General features: G+C 44.7%; 1 protein-coding gene across 5 annotated transcripts; it reads left to right on the top strand.

The window, feature by feature from the left end:
- Nucleotides 1–25: 25 nt before the first annotated feature.
- LOC136967791 (RNA-binding protein with multiple splicing-like) lies at nucleotides 26–26,720 on the top strand. Of its 5 annotated transcripts, none has more exons than XR_010879524.1 (9): nucleotides 26–385; nucleotides 10,014–10,091; nucleotides 10,747–10,785; nucleotides 12,909–12,971; nucleotides 15,394–15,544; nucleotides 17,335–17,462; nucleotides 18,594–18,657; nucleotides 23,574–23,682; nucleotides 24,278–26,720. XR_010879524.1 is itself a non-coding variant. In XM_067261731.1 (8 exons), exons 1-7 carry the CDS (start codon nucleotides 323–325, stop codon nucleotides 18,654–18,656), a joined length of 585 nt encoding a protein of 194 aa, XP_067117832.1. In that variant the 5' UTR covers nucleotides 26–322; the 3' UTR covers nucleotide 18,657; nucleotides 24,278–26,720. The 5 variants fall into 5 exon arrangements, 2 of the variants coding, with proteins under 2 accessions (XP_067117832.1, XP_067117833.1); XR_010879523.1 differs by having other exon boundaries at nucleotides 18,594–18,663; XR_010879525.1 differs by having other exon boundaries at nucleotides 18,594–18,663; nucleotides 23,466–23,682.
- Nucleotides 26,721–27,995: the final 1,275 nt, after the last annotated feature.

Raw genomic sequence — 27,995 nt, 5'->3', positions numbered from 1 at the left:
TCTACCCTGCCGTAGTGCAGTCAAATGAAAGACGATTTCATTTCACTACTCGGGACGCAAAGTGGCGCAGGCAAGATTCTCTGGGAATATCAAATTCCAATGAGGAATATCTTACTATATTCACGGTTTTTTTAGGGATACATCAGTTTACGCGTCAGTTGACTTTTTACATTTAGTTAATACATTTATGTCGCCAAACTAGGAAAAAGATCGCGGTAGGATACAGGGCAGCGGACGGACGACTTGTTCCATTGGTTTCTACGGAAAGGGATAGAACTAAACTAAAGACGGTCCTAATTAAAGTGATAAAAACGGTTTCAGAATGAATAACAGCAAAAATGAAAAGGAGAACGAACAAAATGAATACACCAATCACGAAGAGGAGGTAAGACGTGGTTCCTGATATCTGCATCATTACCTAGTTTCACTTGCGTATATAAGTGCATTTTAAGACAGTGAATCAGGTAGGCTATTGCCACACTTTGAGAGAGATGCAATAAGAAACCCCATGAATTAGAAAACTCTACACGGGTGAACTAATAGAGGCTAGAGTTTGCAGTCTTAAGTTTGTTGTTATTCGTAAAGCACAAGTGTCACTATCACACGCCACTTCACTTATCGACAACTTGTCCTTCGGAATAATAGGTGTGACACATTTTAGAACAAAGCTGACTATACCTGACACGACGTACACATTGCTGGAGGCTATATGCAGGAGAATACAAGTGTGGAGTGGGAACATGCTTCCAAGACACATGGTTTAGATGCAAAGTGAGCATCTGAAGTTTCAAGCATATTCTGTTGCGACATACAATAAGTCTAATGTAAGAGGACTCTCATCCTAGATACAGTTCAGTTACAGTTTTTAATATATTGTACAGTGTTATTGTTTTCCCAGAATATAATCAAATTAGCCAAGGCTGGAAATGAATTTTCTTATTACACGCTGGACAATATCCCAGTTCTTTCCACCCCTCTAAAAATATGAGCTTGGTTACGCAATCCTGTATCTAGTTTCCAAATATCTTGTACTAGGTAAATAAGTTGTAGTGGTGTCATTTGCAAAGGAATCATTTACTTTGGCACCCAAACATCTACATTTGAGATGACAGCCATGTTATTTCAGGACTCTCAGTTCAGCCTACTCAAGTGATGTAAGAAAGGTATATCAGATTATATCAGTTATTTCTCTTGGGGTGACTTGATAAAAGTTCAAGTATTAGTCACGAACAACAGCACAGCCAAACATTCCAACTTGATGCAATTCCATATTTGGGCCACTGTTTAGAATACTATGGAAGCAATTCAGTTTCCATCGCACAGTGCATTTCCACCATTAAATGTAGAGGTAGGAATATCTCTAAATTGCAGGCGTGCATGTTTTATGTCTCCTTATCTCTCTCCCAGTTTCTATGATTTATATCTTTATTGTGCAGAAGTTTTGTACCTTTCTGAAATGTTCCGTTCAAAAACTGCAATATATCACCTGACACTTCTCCAGAACAAAAGTTACCATGACAATGCGAGTCAATCAAAACACCAAAGCTTTATATCATCTACCCTTTCAGGATATGATGACATTTGTTATAATCAAATGTACCAATTACACTTTGACTAACCACTATGTCTATATGACATTTGTGTGTTGTAAACTAGACTTATCCCAAGACTTAACTTGTCTAATCTTGCGGACAATCAAAACTGAGAGATACCAGTGTTGATACAGTAAAGTGAGGGAGAGGGAGAGGAAGGGAGAAGGGGGAGGGAAAGAGAGACAAAGGAATAGAGGATTGCTTTACTGGAGGCCATGTCTCGTACAGTATAATTTAAAGCTTTCAGCAAGGAATTACAGTTTGCATATTGAAGACAGAGGCATCTAATGAACATAAAGATGTTTGGAAAGTTCCCAAACCAACTAGAGCCTAATATTGACCTCAGCTAGGTTTCATTGACATGAAATTACAGTGACACTTAAACTTCTACAAAATGATGTATGCCCTATCATTGACACACAGTACATGGCCTTCAGATGCAGGCATACACACACACAAACACACACACAATTACTTCTCAGAAGCTTTAAAGATCCTGAAAGAGGTATTCCCTTAGGTGCACAAGACTTGCATTTTTTGTTAGTTGCTCACTAACAATTCCAAGTGGAAAAATCTCAGCGGTAATGACTCATTTCAGTCATGACTGAAACGTGATCTAATTGTATTAACCCTTGATGTTATTAGTGGTGGTTCAACCATGTGTTGCTCTGCACATATTGATCCAGTCTCTGTGCATGGAAGGGAACAATAGAATGAAAACCAGGCAATTTAAAGTGATAAATAGTTTTATGTGTAACTGCAAACTGTGGTATTGGTCAACCTTTAACGCTAAAAGAGGCAAAGTTTAACTACCACTCTGGCATGACCCTTGTGACAAACAACAGCTATACTCCAGTGAAATGCAGTGTAGTATGGAACTCAATAGATAAGTTATTTAAGTAAAAAAAAAACTACTGGCAAGCTTTACTTCTTCTCCCTTTTTTTCGTCACACTAGTGACCTCAAAATTCATGGCAAACCAATGGACCATGACCAAGACTTTGAGTCAATTGACCAAGGTTGATTGACTACAGACCATGCGTCACCATCTCTGGTCTCTGGGTTGCAACAAGGTGTGTTGGTTTGTCCTCCATCCCAGGAGTGGAACATCCTTATCAGCTTTATTTTCCAGGAGTCACTGAAAGGAGGCATAAACATAATCCTTGCGGCAACAATAGGCCCACCTGCAAGACTAAAATAACCAGCCACTTAAACCCAATTTTTCACGAGTCTGTCACTTGAACACAAATCTTTGAGTCCCAATGCAATGGAAATGAAAGTTACAATATTAAAAAGCAAAGACCCTTTCAAAGGTATTCAAAATAATGTTTCACTGTGTAAATAACAAATGTAAGTCTGTGTCAACAGTCACATTATTTATTTTTCCATTTTACAGGCCCAGTGTAAAATATATGTCTATCTTTGAAATGTCAAGAAGAATCGACCAAAATCCAAAGCGAATGACTGTAAAGGTTTACATGAATAAGGTCGGGTTAAACCCTGACCCACAGCAGTAGCATACTTATCAAGCCTTCTGTCTTTCCCTTTCTGACCTTCATGCCCATCAACATGACCTCCACCCGCTCTACTATTTCCATATCTACATTTACATCCTCACATCTGAGAGCTCATTATGAAGCTCTGCATCGACCTTGAGGTCCAACGATGGTCTCGTTTTTGAACAGCAATGTATTCATGTCGAGTCCGGGACCTATTTTCTTCTCTCCATTACTATAGAACCGTTCCATGTTATAGAATAAGGATTTCTAGGCCGTAGGTTTAGCAGTACCGCGCTGACACTCAGACAGAACACATGGCTCACACCAGTTAACAGTTTCAGGGTTACAACTCATGTGGCCACACACACACACAACACACACACACACACACACACATCTGTCGATTTCAATCTAATGGTTGCTTCAAACGAGGAGGGCTTTACGAATGCATAACAGAGGAAGAGAATCAAGGTTCAACAGATGCTCTGTGCCTCTCTTGTGTCTAATTGAATTGTGTTGGCCTGTTCCAGGTAGCCCCATAGTACACTCTCGTCAAATGGCAGGTCATGTGGCCAGGGTAACCTTTTCACTGGAGGCATCCTAGCAGGGAGTTATGCACACAAGTCGAGTAGTGTGTGTGCGTGTGTGTGCATTTGCTTTCTCTCTATGAAAAGGGCACAGAGATACGTTAACTGTCCATGACATGGAACATATCAGAGGGGGGGCACAACAAGCATCCATGTAGCTGGGGCCATAATCTAGTTATGATAGGGCATCACATGGTCACGCACACACACTCTCACACACTCTCACACACACCCCAGTCAATGGGTTGGAGTTTATTTATAAAAGCGCTCGGGGAATTGTCATCTTATCTTGGCCATTCGTCAGCTGTGCGACAAGAGGTATTTGAAAAGACAACAAGGCTTAGCGTCAAGAACTGCTGGTGGGACCCTGTAATGTGAGGCTGGGAAAAAGAAAAACGGTGAAGAATTGGATCTCAATTCCTTCAAAAACCATTTACGAGACCAACCACGGCTGTTGAACAGCCAAGAGAAGACGCTGTCGTTTGAAAAAAATCCAGACCGTTTTCAAAGACCTTTGTTGTTGACTCGCAATTCACGTCTTGTGATACCGTGCGTGATCAATGACAGATAGTTGCGGGGAAGAAGTGCGAGACTTGTTTAAAAGAAGTTGGGAATTTTGGTTTGCTTTGTCACGCTGTGCGTATGTACTTAATTCTGTCACTTCAATTTATTTTCTCTCACTTAGGCTATAATTAACCACCCATTACCGTAAGATCCCTCTTAACATACCACCTCTCTGTCTGTCTCTCTCAGTCAGGAACAGAAATGGATCCCTATATAGCTTGAACCCTGCTCACTCTCTACTCTTATCTCCTTTCCTATCTGTCTTCCACCCCCCCTTTCTCTCTCTCTCTCTCTTGCTATGTTCCTTTCCTCACGTCCTCCCCATCTCTCCCTCCTTGCTTCACAGCAGCCGAATCTCCTTATCGGCCTATGAGTAGGGAGAGTGTGACCCTAGCGTTGAACAGAAGGCCCGTTTATGGTCACGACGAGAGACGAACCTCAAAGACTGGAGTGAGCCAGGCAGAACATGAGAGGCCTGACTGCCCGCAGGACAGTCTCCTAGCCCCAGCCGGTCAACCAGGCCAAGCCCACCACTGGCTCTCCCACCCCCCCTCCTAGCAAGGCTCCCTGATAATCCCGTCATCTGAAGGGTTTAAAGAGGTTTGTTTCGAGAGTAGCTCCACCCCAAGTGGCCAGACTTCTAAGAGTTGTCACAACAGAGGCTTTTGGCGTAGGTACTGTTTGGTCAAGAACCTGATGTGTGCTTATGCTTTGTTCCTTACCACTGTTAACCCCTGACCATCCAACCCCGAAACCAAACAGAGTAGGATGCCCGCTTGTGCAAGCACAAACAAAGAGAATTCCCAGAAGAGGGGACTGGGGCTAGCTCAATTAGCCAGTGTTAATGACTACCTTGGAATGTTACGCTTGCTCTTAAATCCGTCTGCGTAGAGAAGTTTAACAGGAGCAGAAGAGTCAATGGAACACTAACATTGGAAAAATTCAACTCCCCCCTCCGAAGCCAGATAATCTGGACAATAGCTGACCCTCTACTCGGCAATATGCGAATGAGTCCCACCTCTACATGCCTTAGCGCACTAACACGGTCACAGCTCTGTCGCCTGGCTTCAAGATGGATGGCTGTTGAGTGTCGGAAAATGAAAGCGACGTGTTAGTGTGAAGACTAACATCTGGCCTGGAGACCCTTTCAGTTTTAGGGTAGATTAGGAGAAGACAATGATGGAGGGAAAAGAAAGAAAGACAGGAAGGGAGGGAAAGATGAGAAGAGGATGTGGAACATAGAGGATGCAGCTTCTTCCTTGCTCTGTTTTCGGTCCCTGTTCCTTGTCCGGTTCCTTGGCTCATTTAGGCTTTTGTAACATCTGCAAAAGCTAGCCCGACAACACAAATACTTTTCACTTTTCAAATGTCCGAGGTATGCACAACCTCGCAGCTTAACTGACGACCCAAAGACAAGCCTGACTGCGACACCTGACCCTGAATGTGGAACATGACCTTTTGACCCTGTGATTCAGGAAGAATGAACTGCCACTTAGAAGAAGCCATCCATTTAAGGTTGTTTGACACCTAGCAAGCCTGCAGTCGCTCTCTCTTCACATTCTTCACGACGATAAAAAAAGATGTGGTGAGGATGACAGCAAGTGACACTAACACAGAACAGTGACAACTGAGATAGCAGGAGATAGGAGTTTGTCAGCTGTTTTTTCAACCCAACTCAGTTCTAGACAGGAGTTGGCTTTGTTTTGCTGTGAGTATGAGACCATGGTGCTTTGATTCGATATGTGTGTCATAGAGAGGGCTGTGTCGTTATGGAGACAATTGGTGTGGGTGTGAGGATTGATGTTTTTTATTTTTTTTATTTTGCTGCTTGTGTTTCGGTGGAGGTAAATAAGACACACACACATAGGGGCTAACGCATCCCCACACAAACACACAAACATGCGTACACAAACTCATGCGTGTGATGTGTTCATCGTTAACAATCGTACACATATGCATGCGCACACACCGCACACACACTGCGCACACACACACACACATTCCAAGGTCATGGTTGTATCCCATCCCACTTGGTTTAGAGGACCCGCCATCTCTCCTGTACTTGGCTCAGAAAACCAGACCATATTTATCTCACTGAACCACCAAGGTCACCTCCCTCATTTGAGCCACAATAAAAGCTATATAAGCACTCATGTTAAAGTAAAAAAGCCAATTGGAAACTCTTTAGGAGCATATTGTAGATTCACTTGGACTCCATGCACTTAGGTGATTACATGACATGAGTGATTTATTACAATACCTGCTGGCTCAGTGAATAGTTTCACAGCAATGAGATAAGCTTTAAATCCAAGACATATAATTGAATGATTAGACAAATTGAACTGTACCCATCCTGACTAAGAATGAGGCTGTTCTATACAGACAATCAGTTTCCAGCTGTTACCATGATGACAACTAAATGGTATTGGCAGACAACCATTCCTTTTTATTTCTTGAAGTCAAAACACCATGAATGAAAATGATTACTTTTCAGTGGGATCTCCAAATAAGTGGCTGAGGTTTTGAATAATACCTCCTAATATCACAGCACCACACCTAGGCTTATACCTCAATAGATTCTAAAACCAATGTGTTACTATATGTCTTGCAAATAGCTGGTCTGTGTAAATTAGTGTATGGATAGACCCATAGTGTGTTCCAAAGTCAGGAAAACTTTTGGCCTCATGGTAAAAGTGTAATGTGGGCCTGGGCTAAAGGCATTGTTAGAATATTATATATATTTATTTTTTAAAATATCAGCAGCAGGTCGCAGCATCGAAGTTAGCGAACCATACCGTCTGGTCATTGATGATTTCATCCACAGGCTATGGAGTCATGTAGTGCTGATTAGCGGTGCGTTGAGTTCGTACCCCAGGGGACGAGCTGTGAAGGTGGCCCTAATAAGATCTGATGTTTTTGGCCCAGGGTGTTGAGCTCGACAAAGCTTTGCAACACCGTTGCCAGGTAACCGAGCTGCACGCCGTTTGTAAAGCTCTCAGCTGGCTGGCTGGCGGTAGGTAAGGAGGGAGGGAGGGAAGAATGGAGGGAGGTCTGCCTGTTTTTGATCACACGGTGGGTTTGCGTATGAACTTGTGTGAACATACCATAAATGGTCAATGACTCAAAGCCCAGGCTAAGTCCACACTCAGCATTTCGGGAAGGCAGGTATGTGGAAAGTTCACGAAGACTCACAAAAGAACTACTAAACCATGCTACTAAAAGCCAATAAAACAGAGACATTTAAAGTGAGGTTTTACTGTCTGTGACAACCTCTTCCACCTGTTACAGAATAATTTAACCTCACTGAGATATGCCTGCTTTTCTTTTAGGTGGATTGTTGACCAAAATTTGTTTTTATTGCATTGCTCTGATTTGGACCCCCTGGATACAACGACTATTTTAAAGGTGAACTTCTTGAGTGTTCCTGATGAAACTATTCCAGTTTGATATCTCACTTCACTCAAAGCAAAAGACCAACTGTTTACAGCTGTCTGTAATCACGGCCGTCTAAAAACAGCCCTAATTGACAACAGATGTGTGGACAGCGTCACCTGACATCCCACACACACAAAAGATTGGAGATGCTTCTTGTGTCTCAATCAGGGGTGCAAGGGAGTTTTTTTTAAATGTGGGGGAAGCAAACTGAGGAAAAGGTCAACTTTTAGGCTGTTTGATTTTGTGTAATTTGGGCAAATGGTTTAACACTCTAAAAAGGCATGATGGGATACTGGCTCTTTTTTCCATTGACAAACGAGTCAACAATGGTCGACACAGGCCTACATGATCAATGTTCACTGGTCAACATACATAATCAAACTGTTACTTTGTTGTTTGGTAAGGAGTTGCTAGTCACCCCCCTAAACAACAACAAGGCTTTTTTCCACAATATGTTTAATAAAGTTTACGTTTACTGTAAAATAAATAATAGTTTTTTTTATTTCTATTGACTGATTGAAGGCAAAGAAAATAAGTAACAGCTTTCTAATTTTTTATGAGATAACCTTTTATAGACTTTTGTAATTTTGGGGGATTCAATACTACTAAGTATAGCTTGACAAAGTCAAGCTAGCAAACAGGGTGAACTGGAAACAGAGGACACTTGTGTGTCTGATGTTTGAGAGGGCTCAGGAAGTTCATTTTTTCTTCAAAAGTGGGGGAGGACGGCTCGGGGTCCCTATGATACTTGGGGGGGGGGGGGGATGTATCCCTCCCGCCCCCCCGCTATCTGTGCCTCTGGTCCCAATACCTTGATGACAGCTCAGGAATGGGGCAGTGGCCTCCAACAGGGTTTGGATATTCCTATTGTTCTGTGAGGATAACTGACTCATTGTTGTGTGTCTTCGTCTTGACTTGTCCCAAATCTCAAGAACCTATCTGACTTCCTGGCTGGTCACCGACCAACTGTTGACTTTCTAAAAACTTTCCACAATTATTTACACTCAGCATTAGCAGCTAACCTACAACACCTCACCAGAATATTCTGAGCAGACAGTCTGAGCTGAGGCATTATTAGCAGCCTATTTAAGCTATTGTCTTTCAGTATTGCCTGTTTTTCTCTCTCACACACTATCTCTTGGTTTTTAGAGCTAGGCTCAGTGGGTGTCAGCATTTGCTCTTGTCAGTATTTGATGACGTCCTCTGAGAACCTTTGTTGGTTGTGGCTGTATGGCACATATTTGAAAGAGACACACTGGGATTTATTTAAACCTGCCTGCCAGTGACAGACACCAGTGACAGTTCTCCAGAGTTTGGCTTGGCTCAGATAAGATAAGGCCTTAAGGTGAGAGAGTCACCGGGGTGAATCTGGCCAGATGGTTCTTTGCTGTGCCAGCTAGCTCTTGAGTTGCTAGGCTTCTCTGTTTGTGTCAGGCGGTTTCTGGCTCTAGCAAGAGTTTTTTTTTTTTGTGTCAGCGAACGTTTGAATGATAGCGAGGACTTCCATTGCTGTGAGGTGACATGTGAAGTTCATATCCTTTCCCTGGTCTTTTCTTAGTATAACAACCTGTACATTCATGTTTTACAAGGCTGTCTTCCAACTAATGTTCTGTGTTTTCACAGTAGAGTATTTAGGAAAGTATTTACATTTTTTTATTAGCAAAGATCTCTGAATCCCACTTAACCTTTAGGATTTATCATAGAAAAAACTTGACCTTTACCCAATCAACCAATCACACTCCTGGTAACGTACCTAAATCCAATCACTCGACCAATAAGATCACTGAATTCTTCATGTACAAATGACGCCCCCAAAGAGAGTACTGTATTGTTCCAATGGTACTGCCCAAGTACTGGAACTCAGAATTCCATTCTCATGTCCAACACAGGTGAACTTAATTCACTTTCTCACTGAGCTCTTCAGATCCCACCCAAGTTGAAAAGTTTCAACATAAAGAGTGTAGGTAGAGCTGTGAGGGTGGGACCCCTATACGTCTCCCTGGGCTGTAGATTACATTGAAAAAATATTATACACTTATAAAGGAGTTGTGTGTGTGTGTGTGTGTGTGTGTGTGTGTGTGTGTGTGTGTATGTGTGGAACTAAGTGATGTTCATCATTGTGTGGTATTGCATTTCAAAGGCTTGCTTATGGCCCTATATCAGTCTACTCCATTCCAAAGGCTAGTTAGTCACCAAGCATTATCTGCCCATTTCAATGGCCAAGGCCTCTTTCTTGTCTTCTTGCTCCTCCATTAACCTCAGGTAGCAGAGCTATTTATAATTAATGGAGGTTAATGATGAGTATGTGAACATTGCTCTCTTTTTCCTCTCCTCAAGGTCCGAACACTATTCGTCAGTGGACTACCTCTGGATATTAAACCGAGAGAACTCTATCTCCTGTTCAGGCCATTTAAGGTAAGTTTGTGTGTATTAAACGGCGGGTTTCCCGCTATTTTTAGTGCCTTTCTCTCCTACTGCCCCCCCACCCCACGGTCGATGACTCTCTCCATTAATGGTGATGAAATAAACAGCAATGGAAAATCTCAGGGCTTCAATCCCAGCTGATCCATGGCATGGGAAAGCCTTGTTATGGAAAACGAGCCCACGGTTTTGGCAGCGTATTTGGTTTTGCTAACTAAACATGGTCATTGTTGTCTTCAAGCAGAATGGTGCACTAGGAGAAGTGCAATTTTCCATTAAGTCACTTACACTTGTTAGCCCAGGTTTCTGTTAAACTACTGCTTAGCTAACATGTATGGTATGAATTTAAAGAGAGGTTAGTTATGATATGAGTATTAAAAGCAGCAATTCATCAGGTGAGACTCCTGTGCCCCCACTGCATGTGGTTTTCACAAGTCACATCTGACCCATTAAAAAAAGCATGGTAATCTCTGCCACAATGAAATCGAATACTCGCATGCTGCTCTTGGATGTATCACGTGTAGACCAACAAAATGTCACTTTGAGATTTACAGTCGATTATTGTCATTCGTGGTGGTCCGTAAAACTTGAGCATTCTTTCTGTTGTCATCTAACATTTTTAACAACTTGTGTTTTGTCTCTGTTTCAGGGCTATGAAGGCTCCTTGATAAAACTTACCTCAAAACAGGTATGTGTAAAAAAAGAACAAAATCACTCGATCCCACCGTTACTGGCAAGTTTATGCAACAGGATGGCTTTCTGTCAACACAAGTTTTTCCCTCAGGATATAGTTTAATATTTTTTGACAATGTCTCCCTAATACTCCCCAACCTTTTGTTCCAACAAAAACTGGAAAAAAAACCAAATACTGCTTTTTCAAGTGGGCGGTTGTGGGTGTGTGTGTGTGTGGGGGGGGGGGGGGGGGGGGGGAGGGAGGGTGGTGGCATGGGCTTGCTGCTGGCTCTCTGATGCAGCATGCTTGCAGTCGCAGATGGACACTCCTATGGGATGTACAAACCCCGGGAAGGGAGACGGAAAGAAATGTGAGGTGTCAAAGTGAATGTTTTGACAAGAAACGTTGTCTGACGGCAGTGTCTCAGCCTTGGGGGAGTGATGACTGAAAATGAGCCAGTCTGGCACTCTCTGCTAGGAGAGTGAGGTCATTTAGCACTCTGTCAAGGTACTTAATACCAAATTACGTTGTGCCTCGTGAAAAGATGATACCCATTCATGGGTTAAGGTGGCAGTAGAGTGTGGATTACTGGTATCATATAGTAGTATCATATTAAATTGTTGATATTTTGTCAATACACTTACTAAGTCAACCTAATGTCAATACATTTAGGTATTCTTATCACAATAACTGCCTCTAAAACTGTTTATAGTTCTGAGAAAACTCAGGCAGGAATGGATGGCTGACCCATGTGGGAGGGTGTTGACAGTCATGTAATGAAACAAAGTTACAGAAGTCAGACTTCCTCAGACTTCCTCTCGGAGAAATACAGATCTAGAAATAACACACTAACTGACCTGTCTTATTATTTTGCCTTTGACACACGTGGTACATAGTTCCTATATAGTTATCATTCAGCATAACTCCCCTTGTTCTGTTCCAATACCAACATTCTGCTCTGAGCCTACCTTTTTTTCTGTTCTCATAATCTGTGTCCCTTTCACATTGGGACATCCTGACTAATGCTAATGACATTGCTAACATATATCAATCGATTCCAGTTTCTGTTACAGCTGCTGGAAGCAGCCATGTCCTTATATAGCAAGAGACATATCACAGGCCTTTTTCTATTTATATTCTTGCTACGCTTCCTGACGTCTTAACTCTGCCTTTCTTTCCTTTTTTTTGTTTGCCTTGTACAAAAATTCCCATAACCCTAGAAAGCTTTCCAGATCGCACACTGTGGCTTACCCCCTTGAGAACAAAATGTTTGGAGAACTCTCTTTCTCTCTGTCTTTCCCTCTGTCTCCCTCTTCTCCCTGCCTCTCCTACCCCCCCCCCCCCCCCGCCCCTCCTTCTATCTCTCTCACCCTCTTCAGTGTCTATGAAAACATGTCTCTTTTGTCTTGGGCCAAAAAGCAGTTTTCTGTTGTTAGCTAGAGGAAAGCGCTTCTAAACCTGCATATCATATGGTGGACTCACACTCACCTAAGCATCGGGCCCTGGACCAAGGCGATGTCGCTGAACATGTAACGCAAGTGTGAATGTGATCAAAGAAACGTTGAACCAGCACTCGTCATGCTGCACTGCTGTGATAGTGGATGGGGCGGTTTCGAAAGGTCTTGCACAATTGAACTCCCTCCATTGCCTCACTTTCTCTCACGCGCTCTGTCCTGACTAAAATGTTTTTCCTCTCTCTCTCTCTCTCTCTCTCTCTCTCTCTCTCTCTCTCTCTCTCTCTCTCTCTCTCTCTCTCTCTCTCTCTCTCTCTCTCTCTCTCTCTCTCTCTCTCAGTCTCCCCCCTTATCCATTCTCTGTGTATTTTTCCCTTTCTTTCTTTCTTTCTCCCTCCCTCTCTTTCTTTCTCCCACTGCCCTGTTGCCCGTATTTGGGCATATGCAAGCTATGCACCATCTCCTGGATTCTGAACTGTCGATGGACTCCGCAATACAGGCCTGGAGTGTTTTTGCTCTCTCTCTCCTCTCTCTTGCTTCCATCTATCTCGGTCACCATGGTTTTAGCATGGGGAAAGGCAAAAATAAAAGCAAGTCTCTGTCACTCAAGACAGAAGTGCCGAGTCAGTAAACTGCCTAAAACCATGTTTCTCTCCTTCTTGTTCTGTCTCCCTGTCTCCCCAGCCGGTGGGGTTTGTCAGCTTTGACAGTCGATCAGAGGCAGAGGCTGCGAAGAATGCCTTGAACGTAAGTGTCATGCACTCCTCACGCTGCGTTCAAGAACAGGCTGGTTCAGACACCGTTTCCGATGGTGTCTCGTCTGTTTCTGTTCCTACACACACCCGATATCTAACACTGTATTTATACCTACAGCCTTTATATTCACTTAGGAACTTGTATAATCCCCACACATTGAATGGATGTTGATGTAGTTTAATATGAGGACACAGTGTTCTACTATTTGAGTTCCACAATTTAGTGTATTCCACCTCTTATAACTAAAAGTGATGCGAAAGCAAACAGATATATACTCTCCCAAAATCTCCCAATGTCAAGATCTGTGTGAGGCTTTCCTGTCAGGTTTTCAAATGAGCCAATTTTTTTTCTTCTACACAAAGCACAAGCTTCAGTGTCCCTACAGATCATACAAGGTCAATCACTTAGAATTAGCACTCCTTCTACACATTGATCGAGGATTTGGGGTTTAATCTCACTTATTTTAAACAAAGGCTTCCGACCTCGCTGCAACAAGCCCTTGATGAGCCAGACAGGCTCTTGCAGAACGTTCAGGAAACTCATTTCTGTGAATGTTTTTTTTCTGTCAGACTTGCAAAACAAATGTATGTGTGAATGAGTAAACAAACTGTCAGTCAAATCTCAGTTTTTTCTCCAGTCCCTGTTTTACTGTAGGATATGAAGCTGTTTTCCAGCTCTGATTTTTCTTGAAACTGTTTGCCTCTTTGTAATGGAAATAGATCAATATAATAACGAGGCTATGGACAAAACCTGTCAACTTCGAATGCTGAGCTATTTTCACATATCTTTCGCAAATCTGTATTTCTGTTGAACAAAGGAATACGGAAAGTGAATAGAGATTGCAATCATCATCGCATGAGATTCAATGTCAGTATGCGTTCAAAATTAAAACCGTGAGAACTGAATGGGGCTCCTGCTAGCTGCACAATGTCCCTGGGGTTGATATGGAAAGGAACCAGATCTGATGAATCTATCTGCATGTTATAAATGAGGGAGTACTTGCGTGAGTGTGTTTGAGTCTGTGCATGTGTGTGAAACATGGGAGAATGAGAAGGAATTGGTGTGTGTGTGTGTGTGTGTTCGAGGCATGTTCATTTACCTACCAGTTGTGATATTCTCTTGTGAGATTTTGACAAAGGAAGATTCTGCATTACCATAAACTTGGCTAAATAGATCCTGACGGCAGTGGCTCGTAGAAAAAAATAAAGAAAAAAAAACGTGAGAAAAAAACAATTTGACTGACAGTTCAAATATTCAACACTCCATTTTGGCTCCACTTGTGACTTCTACCATACGCTGCTGCCACATGTCAGACATATCAAAACACCTTAGGGATGAAAATAACCATTTCAAGCATGGAGAGTCAGTCTATCAACTTTCTTCTTGAAACCTCTCCCACCTGAGTTCAAATTAAAGCAGTTCTCTAGCCTCATTATAACCCTGTATCTTATTATACCTCACTAGCTTCTACCGGCGCAGGCTCCAAGGGCTGTGAGCCGAGGCAATCCCAGTTAATTCTTCCCCTTCATGAGAACCGCAATCTCACCCTCTTTTTTTCTGCTTCTCCTGCTGGGAGAAACCTCGAGCTAACCCAAAAGGTTGCTCATGGAGGAAAGTGCGCCGCATTTTCAGCTGCCTTTCGAAGAAGAACAAAAGAGGTTTCCTCATCCAATGGGGGGGTTGATGTGAGGGTGATTACAGCCATTGGCGACAATTTGCAATAGTGCTGATTCATAACATAAACAAACTCTGCTTTGTTTGGTTATGTTGTGAAGAAGAGCATGGTTTTTGCTGCATTCCGTATTTCGAGTCAATGTTAGGGCAAAGATTGAAGAATGTTTTGTTTCGAGTGGAAATCTGAAATATATATGAATTCTAACAGATTCTATTGCATTAATGAACTTGCTAGAGCCAGTATTGTGTTAGTTGCCTAAGTGTATGTGCGATGGTAGCCAAAGAATTTGTCAGGGTTTGTTATGTTGACATGCCTAGGAGTTCAAGGTCACGATATTCGGTTGCATTCAGAGATCACTGACGAGTTGGCGATGACAAGTATTTGCATGTCGCCAAATGTGTGTCCCAGACTCACTAGCCGCAATCACCAGATAGTGTCACCACTCTCACCACATGCCACAGACCCTGCATGACAACATAATCCAGGCTGGAAACCCTCAAGGATTGGATCCGTCCTGGTCCTGGCTACATAACTATTTTATGGACCGATGTTTACATCTGGACTTCCCCTATATTATTTCACAACACAGACCAAAAAAAAAAGGATCAGTCATTTCTAGACAAAGGACAAAAAGACAAGAAGCCACAAACACTGGTCTGTGTTTTATATTCCACAACAAACTAACATGACATCCTTTTTTTTCTTGCTGACTCCTCCCACCTCTCCCTTTGACCTCAGGGGGTTCGCTTCGACCCTGAGATTCCCCAGACCTTGCGCCTGGAGTTCGCCAAGGCCAACACCAAGATGGCCAAGAACAAGCTGGTTGGCACTCCCAACCCCCCTCCCTCCCAGCAGAGCCCTGGGCCACAGTTCATCAGCAGAGACCCATGTGAGTGCTGCTCTCTCTCTCTCTCTCTCTCTCTCTCTCTCTCTCTCTCTCTCTCTCTCTCTCTCTCTCTCTCTCTCTCTCTCTCACTCTCTCTGTCTCTCTTTCTGTCTTTCTCTGCCTGTCTCTCTCTGTCTGTCTCTTTGTCTGTCTCTCTGTCTCTCTCTTTCTCTCTGTCTGTCTCTCTGTCTGTCTCTCTCGGTCTCTCTCGGTCTCTCTCGGTCTCTCTCGGTCTCTCTCTCTGTCTCTCTCGGTCTCCCTGTCTCCCTCTCTCTCCTGCCTCTCTCTCTTTCTCACTCTCTCTCTTTCCATCTGTCTGCTCGTGTGTTTATCTGGAGCAACTCTAGCACAGGTGTGAATATCCCTTTCTGCAGAGAACCAGCACTGTGACTTATGGTGAAACATTTGGATGGGGTCGCTGCATACTGGAGAGAGTGTCGCAGTACTGTGTTGTTTATGCAATTTCAGGCTTGCTTCCTGCTCCAGACTGACTTGGTCTATCAGGGTTAGCTTCCTGTACCATTCACAGATACGGAAACATTTGGAGACCCGAGTACTAATGATATAAAGTCTCCTTCAATTCCCAGTGTGCACATATAGTTGTGGTTCAATTTAGAACACATCACTTGCTTTTTTTGGGCAAACCCTAACCTCAACACACATTCCCTCACCAAAATCACCCATTACAAAACAACAAAAATGCAGTGATCCAATGGTCGACCTTCTTTCTTTAAAGTAAATAATGTCTAAGTTACACCCATCGCTCCTGAGAATGCTCAAACATGTCAGTAAGTCCTGGTCAGAGTCACGCCTCGGCTGGGAATGCGTTGCTGTTGCTCTTCACTTTGTTTAACATTTTGCTAAATATACGGTCAAGGTTTTCGCATGCAGTACAGGGCAGGCATCGATGGCTGAACGTCGGCCTTCTGCGCTGGCTACATTTTTATTGAATGACCAAACACCCTCTTATCACAGATCTGTTAACGAGTGGGGTGGGGGGGATGGGGGGGTTGTCTGGCCCTTGTGGAAAATGGAAGGAAACGATTAATGAGCGCCATGACGTAATGAGTGCAAGAAAAATGGCTGTAATTTTGTGATAAGAGGTAGTTTAAATCAGCCATTTTATCTGATCTTTGAGAGAGAAAAAACTGTTTCCTTAGCAGTGCTGTTCCCTGTACACATATATCATGTATATACACCGTTAAGCTCATGTTTCCCCCCGATGGTTTACATTTCAACGTGACTTTTGCCCCTCTGATGTGTTTTATGTAGCTTTTAAACTGAGAATGTGTGTGTTCATTTCCTCAATTTGAATAAAGCATGTGTTGTCTTGGTATGTTTTTTGCTCCAAAACCGGATCACGTTTTCATCCGTAACTTGCGTTCTCAGCTTGTCTGTGATTTTTCACTGTCTCCCCTAAACAACTTTGCCACCATGTTTCCCCTCTACTCCTGCACTTCACACTCTCACCTCCACTCTGTTTCTCACTTCCTGGAGCCTCACAGTGTCTCTCAGTAGCTTCTTCCTCTTAACGTCTCCGAATGAAGGTGTTATGGAGAGTTGCAAAAAACCTGGCTTTAAGATGTCTTCCACGTCTACAGTCCTGGCACGGCCCGAACTTGATTTGATAACGACTGCGAGGAGGAAGCCACTTGAGACCAAATGAGACACGTCCCCCAATGCACCTGTACCTCTCCTTCCTCCCTGTCTCTCTGCACCCCCGCCCCCCCCCCCCCTCCTCCCCACCCGCTCCACCCTCCTCACCAGGCCTCCTCCTCTTCTTGTCTCCACAGATGAGCTCACAGTGCCCGCTCTATACCCCAGCAGCCCAGACGTGTGGGCCTCATACCCGCTCTACCCGGCTGAGCTGTCGCCAGCCCTCCCGCCCGCTTTCACCTACCCCTCCTCGCTCCACGCTCAGGTAACGCCCCCCCCCCCCCACCCATCACCCCCCCCCCTCACCTCGCCCCCCCAACCACCCACCACCGCCTGAACTGTAGAACTCCACACTTCCCCCCCCCCCCTCCTTTCATACCCGTTTCATACTTTGCCCCCCGAGTTGACTCGTGGGACGTTACGAGGTGTTTACGACAGGTGTGATGTGACATAGGTCACACACTGCTGGTCACATGACTCCGGGACTTGGGCCGGTTATTCCCTGGGTCAAAGGCATCCACCACATGTTCTTTTTTGACTTTTTTTTTATTTTATGGTTGATAATGCAGGCGGTATCACAACAGGATAGTCTGGCATTATTGCCTAAATAAAAACCCCATCAGGAAATGTTTGCATCATTCGTTGGAGTATTACTTGTTTAATCTCCATGCAACCATGGCCCAATTATGTAGTTCCCCCTCTAATCTATCTAGCGCTTCAGTCGAGGTCACATCGGAGTTCATTATTGATTAGCGGAAATTCTTCTCATGAATCTTGATTTTGAGGCGCTCTCATGAGATCTGTTTGTTAGCTTTTGTGTTTTCTGACATGCTAATTGATGATTGTCTCGTTCGACTCCCAGTTATTATAGGTGCACTCGGGTTCCCACCATTCTTTTTTAAAGCCTTTTCTTTTACAATAACTTCCCATTTAAACATATCTTTAAATCTCGAATACTTGTAGCCAGAAGGATAAACAAATGCCATACACATTTCCATGGACTGTGTTTTCTAAGGAACTGTGATATAGAATGTAAGGCCCTGAGGTTCTACAGATACATTTACTAGGATGAATGAATATTAACTAGGAGGTTGGGGTTGGGGCTGAAAGTGCTTATTAGGCTATTCGTTTTTTGGTGCGCACACACACACACACTCTCACACACACATGCCTCAAAAGAATATAACTATTTTCAATAAGGGTGAAAAGTGCAGGGATTCCAGTGATTCCCTAGTGAGTCAGACCGTGAATCAGGTGTGGAAATGAATGCTGAGTGGAATAGCAGAACTAGAATAATCCGACTTCTGAATTGATGTGAAATAAACAATGTGAGATTAAAATCTGTAGGGCACGATGTATGTGTGTGGTGTGTAATTGTGTGTGTGTGTGTGTTCAGATTCGCTGGCTCCCTCCTGCAGACGGAACTCCTCAGGGATGGAAGTCCAGGCAGTTCTGCTGAAGTATGTGTGAGTAATGACAAGCACACACACACACACACACACTCATACACACACAGTCTGGTACACTAGTGTTTGTTATCCAGTGCCAGACCTTGAAAGTGCATGTGTAAATGTTAGGACATTTGACATAAACAGATCAAGAACGTTCCCAACACTTGTTCGGAGGAACGCACCGTGCTAACCCACTCACACGCAAGTACGGTAGCACGACAGCTAAACATCCTCAGTGGAGCAAAAGCAGAAGATCAGCATGCAGTTTTCCCGCGTCATGAAAGCACGCTCAGGTATTCAACACGGGCGTGCTTTACGTGACGCGCAGGCAAAACGCAGCGCCGGACACACACGAGGCCTCCACACGTGCCCCGGCGAGGCGTGAGGGTGGGTGGAGTGTTGTCACGGGGACGAGGAAGGAGGGGGGGGGGGATGGGGGGGCTTGGTGAATTGACAGTAGGCAACGACCTCATACTCACACCAAGTACACCAGTACTTAACATCCGCAGCACACCCACGCCATAAACTTCCTGCATCACGGGAAATCACCGATCAGTCATCCCTGTCTAGACACAACGCCTGTGAACGCGGCTGAGAGGCAAAACAGAGGAACGCAAACGCAAATTGATCCAGGGAACTGGGACCCCTGTGAAAGACGAAGCCCCCCTCTCGCCAGTCAATGGGCGAGATGAAAGTGGCTCTTAAAGGGATCTCGGCTATTCTCTCGCCTCCCAGGTCACATGGTGCGGCGAACGCCACTCTCTCATTTGATGTCACGCGGGGTGCGTTTTCTCTTTCCGAGATCGGGTTCATCAAAGGCGGGGGATTCAAACGGAATACACAACTAGCTCTGGGGGCTACGATTTAACACAGGGATGCTGCAGAGAGAGAGAGAGAGGCAACTCAAACGGTGCTACGCAGATCTGTGTGTGTGTGTGAGGTACCTGTCACACCTGTCTCAGATGACATCCTGACCCACTAGATATGACATATTTACTCTGGAGCGGAATAACCTAACTTTGGAAGCAACAAAGTTAAGGGAAGGCAGCTTTTTGATGTTAGCGAAGCTAGGAGTTACTGTATGTGCAGTAACTGAAGTTTGTTCCTTACTCATTAGGACTTGAGGTTTTTAAGTTGGTCACTTTTTGGTGTCACAGCTTTCCTGTTGGAGGTGACTGTAGACAAAGGATAGTCGACTAGAACTGTTGCAGGTATAAGTATGTGCTGTGCTCCCTCGGTCACAACAAGAGAGTCTCGTAGGAAAGAGCCACAAAACCACTAAGCTTGCAAAACCAACCCCCGCAACGAATGGGATGTGTCTCAGTGAGTTATCTGTGTGTGTGAGAGCTTATGTGTGAGTGTATTCATCTGCACATGTGTCGTGGGCGTGTGTAGTGTGTGTGTGTGTGTGTGTGTGTGTGTGTGAGTCTGAGCCCACTCGGCGCCAGTCACACAGTCACCGAACCCCTCCTTCGCTCCAGAGTCTCAGGACAGGAAGAGACATGTTCCCCAGACCCCCCAGGGAGGGATGGGAGGGAGGCTGACCAAAGAAAGGGGGGACTCCGTTCACAAAGCTGTTGATTGGTGCTAGGCTGACTGGGCTGCCACCCCCACCCCCTCTCCCATACACAGCGTCCTTCCCAGCCCAGCTCACAGGCACAGGCTATTTCCAGTCTGACAAAGAGACTGAGAAATGACTATAAATACAATGTTTTGGAGCATTTGATCTCTTCTTCTTCTGAGGTTTTTTCTGTTTTTTTCCCCCTCGGGGAAGTGTGGAGGAGAAAGGGAGTGGACAAGGGGAGGGGTTGAGTGATTACCCAGCCCCACCCTAAGAGGAAGTGGTTAATATGGTCGCGCCCTCCCCAGCCTAGCCACCCCCCCCACCCCCGTCCCTCGGGTGGATATTAATCCCCCCCCCCGATGAAACAACATCCTGCTGATCTTGCAGATGAGCGGGGTCCAAGCGATGCTGGGGTATGGGAGCCCTGGGCGTGTGCTGTCATTGCTGGCCACCCAAACCCCCCACCTCCCCCCCTCCCCCCCCCCCCCCCAATGATACACCCTCTCTGCCCCCAAACACTCTCCACTACACCCACCCACAAGGGTAACACATGTCCTCAGGCATCCTAAGACAGGAGCTTAGTGTCCGTTAGTGTCCCATTGTAAAACGTAATGCCATCCATTTCCTATGTCGCCCGTGACGCCGGGGACAGATGGGTAACTTCGTTAGAGGCGGAGGCTTTGTTTAGCCATGCCCTTTTCAGCTGTGCCCGGGTAACGCTAGGCAGACTGGCAGTGACCCCTCCGTGGCCCTGCCCTTTACCGGCCAATTACGGTAAATGGACACAGGCCGTCGTAAAACGCGGCTCTTTTCTCTCCGAGGGAAAGCACGTTTGCGGTGTTTTTTTGTTGACGAACTTTCCAGTCAGCCAGGGGCTTTACCTGAGGGCATGCGGGGTGTGGAACTTGTAGTGGAACTTGTCGAGAAGGTCTACCGAGAGCATTGTGACATTGTGATATTTGGAGCTTCGTGAAAGAGTCCTTGTCGATGAGGGAATCTGTTTCCCTCCGCAACCGTGTATGACGTTTGCGGAGTACGACATGAGAGGTTTACGGTCCACTTGTAGTCGTCTCGGGTGTTCGACGCGGTGTTAAGCGTAACCGTGGGAGACCATGTCGGCAGGCTGTGGGGTGGTTGAAACACTGGGCTGGACACAGTCATTCGCGGCTATGCTAAAGGCATTTAAGGCGAACAGTTATGGGCGCTAATAAGTGTTGTTAACCGGCACCCTGCCCCGAGCCCTCAGATGATAAACGTCCACGCATCGACGACGCCACATTGAGGTTCAACCAGGTTATGAACCTGAGTAGCTGGTGGCGTGTTGTTGCTCTTTGAAGACTATCAGGGCTTTCTTGCTCAGGATATTTCAGCACAACTTCTATTGTCTGTACTCCGTGGTCTGAATGTTTGCAGGCAGTTTTTTTCCCCCTTTCATTTCAAAAGCTCAATCTCCATGAGTTGTTTTCCTATTTGCTAACATTCTCAACAACACATGGTCAAAGCTACAGTTGACCAAATACTTGACAATGATGTCTGGGAACTGTAAACAAAGGCCACGATGTTTTCACATCAGACGAGACATCATTGGGTAGTGGTGTGTGTGTGTGTGCGTGCATGTGTGAGAGTATGAGTGAGTAATGACGTGTGTGTAGGTGTGTGTAGGTGTGTGTGTCTATGTGCACCCTGGCTGCCTGCCCTAAGGGGCTTATTGGCCAATAGCCTGACAAACCCTGCAGTTCCTGTTGAACTTCTGAGTAGCTCCCAGCAGGCAGTGGGGGACTGACCCCTGCCGAGGCCCCTTTAATAAGGAAGTGGGCCTTCATCCAACCCCCCCAACAGCACCCCACCCTAACCCCAAACAATGAACATCCACACACACACACACACACACACACAAACACACACACCATTCTTCTTCAACTCTCTCTTGTTCCCTCACACACACACAGACAAACACACACATTCGGTTTCACGGCACACAAACACTTGCGCATGAACGCGCGCAACCACGCCACACGCACACACACACACACACTCTCTCGCTCTGTCGCTGTGCTCTTGTTTCAGGAGCTTGATGCACGTCAACAGCTGCATTCATCACCGCCCGTCCTGGTAGCTGAGCTGGTATGTGAGAAACAAGGTCCGGGCCTAAAGGCTTTTCGTCAGCTTAGAAGGCTTTGGCCTCCTTTTTCATGGCCCTAGAACACAGGTAAAGGTCTAACAGGGGCAAAAGGTCCTGTTTGAGGAACTGCATTTGGGCCTGTACAGATGAATGTCGGGATTCCTTTTGGTTAAGACTTCAAGCTTCACACGAGGGTGACCATGGTGCTTGAGATGAGATGTGTGTTGTAGCTAGTAGCCTCTTGCTTCTGGGGTCTAACCTGAGATAATCCAGAATTATCCATTTACAAGACTAATGATAAATGGCTGTGCCATAGAAACCGGATAAGAGCTGGACAAAGGGAATGTTCATGAGAAATCAAGACATTTGCCGTTGTCAAACAGAAAACATGTTTGACAACCTTGCTTTCTGCACCTGTGTCAAGTTAGAGCAAGTAACACATTAAACCGTGGGCCAGTAATCCGCATGGACGTGTTCAATGATAAACCCAATCTTTTAACCTGGGCTCTTCAGCCTGAACAAATACAGGTCTATAACAATGTGTTTGTGTGTGTGTTGGGGGGGGCAGGGCAGCTTTTGCCATTGCGCTTCGATTCTCTCACCCCCGATTGAGCACATAACAGGCATTAGCCAGGCCAGCCATGTTGAAAGCATGTTGGCTTGCCCCTTCCTCTCAGCCGGACATGTTGGTTTTTGTGATTGTTTATTGCCACAGAGGGACTCCCGTCACGATTGTTGCCGAACGACCGTCTATTTTTGGCTAAACATCTGCGGGTCTGAGGAGTTGACCTTTCTCATTGGGGGGGGGAGGGTCCCTGTAAATCGGCGGGATGGGGTGGGTGGGTCAGGGGTTTGTGTGTTTTTGGAAGAGAACAGGAAGTTCTCCATTAATTGTACTCCAGCGTGGTCCCATGGGACGTGTGTAACTTATGAAGGGTTGGGAAACGAATCTTAGATTTGAAGAGCTCTGGGAGTTTAGGTTCCTGTTGAAGATGCAGGGGGGGGGGGTTTCCAACAGCCTACACAGGCCGCGTCAACGTGACAACATCAGGTCACGTGATGCAAATTTGCAGTCAGTTAAAGAACAAAGTGGATGTTTACTGAATGCACCTCTCGCCGTTGTCCTTCTAGTACTTCACACTCGAATCATCGTCCTGAACCGCCATGACAGGAACTCATCAGAACAAGAAACGACATAGCCCTCTCAACTGGAACGCTTCTGCTCCGCTGTGTTAACAGGTTCCTGATGTGTGATGGTGGCCACGGTCGCCCATGACGGCGCTGCCCCGCGGTTCTCTTGTCCAACCGGGACTCCTCCTGACCCCATGTGCCACGCGGTGGACCGCCGGTGAGTTTCACGGTCCAACGCTCAGCGGGTTTTTCGCACCCCCTGATCGCGACAGGCGGAGGCCTGGATCTGCAAATCACACCTAGGGCCTGGGAGCTGCCGTCCAATCTGCCCCGAGAGTTTGATTTGAAAGTGTAGAGTTGTGGAAAAAGCTGTTGAGAGCAAAGTAAGGTTTTCAGAAACAATAACGCAGTGCCAAAGATATCTTGCGAAATCAACTTGAAAGGCCAGAAACGTGAAACTGTGTCCATTTTCCAGTGTGTGTTTTCGTTTTTGAAGGGCGTATTTCTTGTTTTTTTTGTCCCAGAATGAGATATTTGTGGGACGAAAGTGAGTGGAAGCCAGTGTGTGCATGCGTGCGTGTGGTCGAACTGTTATGCCTTGGAGAGTGAGCCACAGAGATAAGAAACTTTGTATGTGTGTGGTCCTATGGTTATTAGTCTCTTGTGTTTTCATTAGTCTGGTTGTGGCTTGGGTGCTGTAGTCAAGGTAACATTTCCCTCTCACTTTATCTCTCTATACAACTCTCCCTCCCCCTCTCTCCCTCACTCTACCTCTCTCACTCTCTCTCTCTCTCTCTCTCTCTCTCTCTCAGAAGCAGCAGCTACCTCATGGGCCTCAGGACAACCAAGAACCCCAGCCTCCATCACACATCGAACCCCCCCCTCCCCTCCCCGCCATTTTATACTGTTACATACTCAAGAACAACTGGTGACACTTTGGTTGCAAATTGTATACATGCTACCCTTATGGTATACCTTTGAAATATGTTGAAATGCCTGATACGAAGCTCCACTGACGTTGACGAAAACTTTGATGTAATTAGCACAAGCCTTTGGGGAATAGGCTGAGCATTGCTTTGCATTCTGAAGGGCGAAGCTTGCAGTTGGAGTGAAGGTCTTTGAAGGTTTGCCAGGGTTCTTAGCTTGTGTATCTGAATGGGAGCAAAGTGCCGCCATGTTATATTATAATAATGATTATAATTATTACTATTGTGTATACTATTAATATTAATGTTATTATGATTACATACACGATTAAGCATGACTTGCCAAAAAATTAAAAATAAATACAAAATGTCAATGCTGTACATTTTTAGATATTTTAAAGAAAAACAAAAAAGTATTTTTGTAATCAAGACAATGTTTGCAATGGTTTAGTTTGATTGGTTACTTTTGTGTGAGAGAAACCGGTTTGAAAACAACAAAATCTTTGCTTACCTTTTCTCTTTAGAATAATGGGTACTGTAACTGTTGTACCAAGAACAGTTCTTTCACTTTGCAAATATTTCTCTGTTTTGTTAGGATTTGGTTTGGCCTTGTGCATTTGAGTTGACCTACAATATATTTATCAGCATAAGCATTGTCTCATGATGCCAAACATTTGTGTTCTTTATCTTGTTCTACCAGTTTTAAAAAAGGAAAACTGACGTGCTTTGCATTTTATTGGTGCTGGGTAAATTGGTATTGAATCGGTATTGATATGGTACTTAGAACACCAAACAGCAGCCATTTTAGCCCATTTCAGATGGCTGTCGAGATGCAGGCTGTTGTTCCAGCGCACCTCTGGCATACCGTACCCAACTTCTTCTTAGGTTTCAACATAACCCATGATAAGATTGATCCAGAGTGGTTTTATTTGATTCGTTTTAGTCTGCAACAAAAGATGGTATGAGTCCTTCCCGGTACAGGTGAACTGTAGACCTCATGCAGATAATGCAAGGGTGTAAACCATATGAACAGTCCCTGCTAAAGGAAATCAAGTCATTTTTTTAAGTACACTGCATACCTGGCAGAAGGCACAGTATACTGTAATAACAGACCAAAGGCATACTTTTTTAACACTGGATAGCTAACTAGGCTAGTTTGACTGCTTTGTACTTCTGATATCCTTCAGATATCTCTTCTTGAAGTGTGCCATTATTTTGCTGCCTGCCTCTCCTGGTGTCACTCCAAAGAGTATCACAGCTCCTGAAAAGAACAGCTTTTCATGTGCTGTCTCTTGTCTATTTTTAGGGAAAAGGTGACTCAACCCTTGGTTTTTGTACATTTTTGTATTTCTACCTGTGAGTGGTGAGAAGTGATGTTTCATATGTCATATCTTCCTTTTTGGATGCTCGGTGTAGACCTGCAATAATTCATGGATGTGATATATCGGATTTTTGAAACATTTGGTTGGTCTAAAAGCCGCATTTGTTTGTGGAAATGCAAAATATAGCGTCCTGTGTTTCCACTTCCTTCCCAATGACTGAGTCAGGAATATCAAGTTGTGTCAACCACATGAAAACCTGCTAAGACATGATGCTTGAATGTGTCAGACTGGCATGTTGTTGTGTCCCCTTTTCAACATGTATATGATCCAGCATCATTTCATATTTCATGTAGAAAAGTTATTTTCAGCACACACAACTCAACATTCGCTTTGTCAGTGTTTGAACCAATAGTGACATCGATGAGTCGACAGCAACAATCATTTCTGGATTATTCTAGGATGCCAGTCGTGTAATTAATACATCATGCTAGCAACTCTTTTCTAGAATTGTGTGAGAGCTATTGGTTCTGTGCTTGTTTTCATGATTGAAACAATATAAGAGTATATATGAATATTGAATACTGTTTTATAAGTAAGTTCACTGTGAAACCCCCATGATAGCATAAAAAGAAATCTAATCACATGAAAGGATTACCACCCTAGTGTCAACTGATGAGACATAAAATGTGAGTTGAAATGATCCTTCTGTGGAACAATGGTATTCTCTTATGATTGTTGTCTTTAATCTACTGTTGATGTTATTGTGTGTTTTGTGCATGTTCTCATGGCATGTCCATTTTTCTTTATCCCTTTTCAATGCATAATGTTGATATTTATATATTACACCGCTGTGAGGAGAAAAATATATTCTTTCCGTGAGTTGCAGGGGTGGGTTTGAGATGTTTTGTTAGAACCCCAAAAAAAGATCAAAAAGAGAGACGTTTTTATGAAAATAAAAAATGTAAATGAAGACATGTCTGGGCATCTGCCATTAAAGATTAACGTCCCATTGTCTTGTGTCATGATTTAAGGGACATACACTTTCACGTCAAAATAACTCCTCCTAATCAGTTTCATCTGGTTCTGGTCCTCATTTTCACATCTGTTCCCTCTATGTGAGCTATCAATTCCCTTGGAAGTGGATCTGAAAAAAAATGACAGGATAACATGCTTTATTTCTAGCCTAATTTGACATTTGAATACTAATTTGGGGAATAGTGGTGGTGGAAAACATGATGCCTCTCCAAGGCCTGTTGTCCCCTCCTGCAGCTCTGCCTGAGGTACAGCCAGTAGCAGGGTGCGGTTGCCCATGGTGATGGAGGGCACCTGGGGAGCTGTTGGCCTCTCTCTGCCCTCTTCAAGAATAGAAGCACCTGTCCCTGGAGCTGGTCACACAGGGGAGAGGGAGCCAGAGCCCATTTAGACTCTCTTTTCTCTCCTTATTCTCTCTCTCTCTCTCTCTCTCTCTCTCTCTCTCTCTCTCTCTCTCTCTCTCTCTCTTTCTCTCTCTCTCTCTCTCTCTCTCTCTCTCTCTCTCTCTCTCTCTCTCTCTCTCACACACACACACACACACACACACACTGGACAGGTCATCATTGCCAGCATTGTGCATGAGGATTGTGGCATGAAATCATGTGATGCACACACACACACACACACGCACACACACACACACACACACACACCCCTCTAGGGCCTTCACACACGATGCTGCACAGTGGGGGCTGAGTGTAACATGGCGGGTGTAAACCACATGAGTACGTGTGCCTGCCACACGTACTCACCCCAGAGCTAGCTACACTTCCTAATGGCGTTGCTCCCTTTTGACAAGTGCATTTAAGACATGTCGTCGTCACCTCGCACCCCTCAGCCCGGCTTCCCACTCACTCCAGCTGCAGCCTGCCTCCGACTTCCAAACCAGCCTTTGTTTGGGAGACGGGAGGTCTGAGATGACTCTACGACTGGAGAATGCTGGTGTTGTTGCACAGCTAAAATTGGATTATCAATCTAGCGTCTCCTCTGTGTGGTTACGTCATGAGTTCACTATCGGCCCTGGTGATTGGAGCACTACTGTAGTGTTATTTGGCTCTGTCTTATTGTTTTACATTTACATTTACATTTAGTCATTTAGCAGACGCTCTTATCCAGAGCGACTTACAGTAAGTACAGGGACATTCCCCCGAGGCAGGTAGGGTGAAGTGCCTTGCCCAAGGACACAACGTCAGTTGGCATGACCGGGAATCGAACTGGCAACCTTCGGATTACTAGCCCGATTCCTAGTT

Source organism: Osmerus mordax, chromosome 23 (assembly GCF_038355195.1).
Source record: "Osmerus mordax isolate fOsmMor3 chromosome 23, fOsmMor3.pri, whole genome shotgun sequence".
Classification (NCBI taxonomy): Eukaryota; Metazoa; Chordata; class Actinopteri; order Osmeriformes; family Osmeridae; genus Osmerus; species Osmerus mordax.
The sequence above is the reverse complement of the archived record's forward strand: the minus strand, read 5'-3'. Positions and strand labels throughout refer to the sequence as shown.

Bases quoted from the DNA above. Each gene is read 5' to 3' on its own strand.
- LOC136967791 (XM_067261731.1), top strand. From the start codon at position 323: ATGAATAACAGCAAAAATGAAAAGGAGAACGAACAAAATGAATACACC. The intron at 10,092-10,746 runs GTAAGTTTGTGT...TCTCTGTTTCAG, and splicing joins TCCTGTTCAGGCCATTTAAG to GGCTATGAAGGCTCCTTGAT. The intron at 10,786-12,908 runs GTATGTGTAAAA...CTGTCTCCCCAG, and splicing joins TAAAACTTACCTCAAAACAG to CCGGTGGGGTTTGTCAGCTT.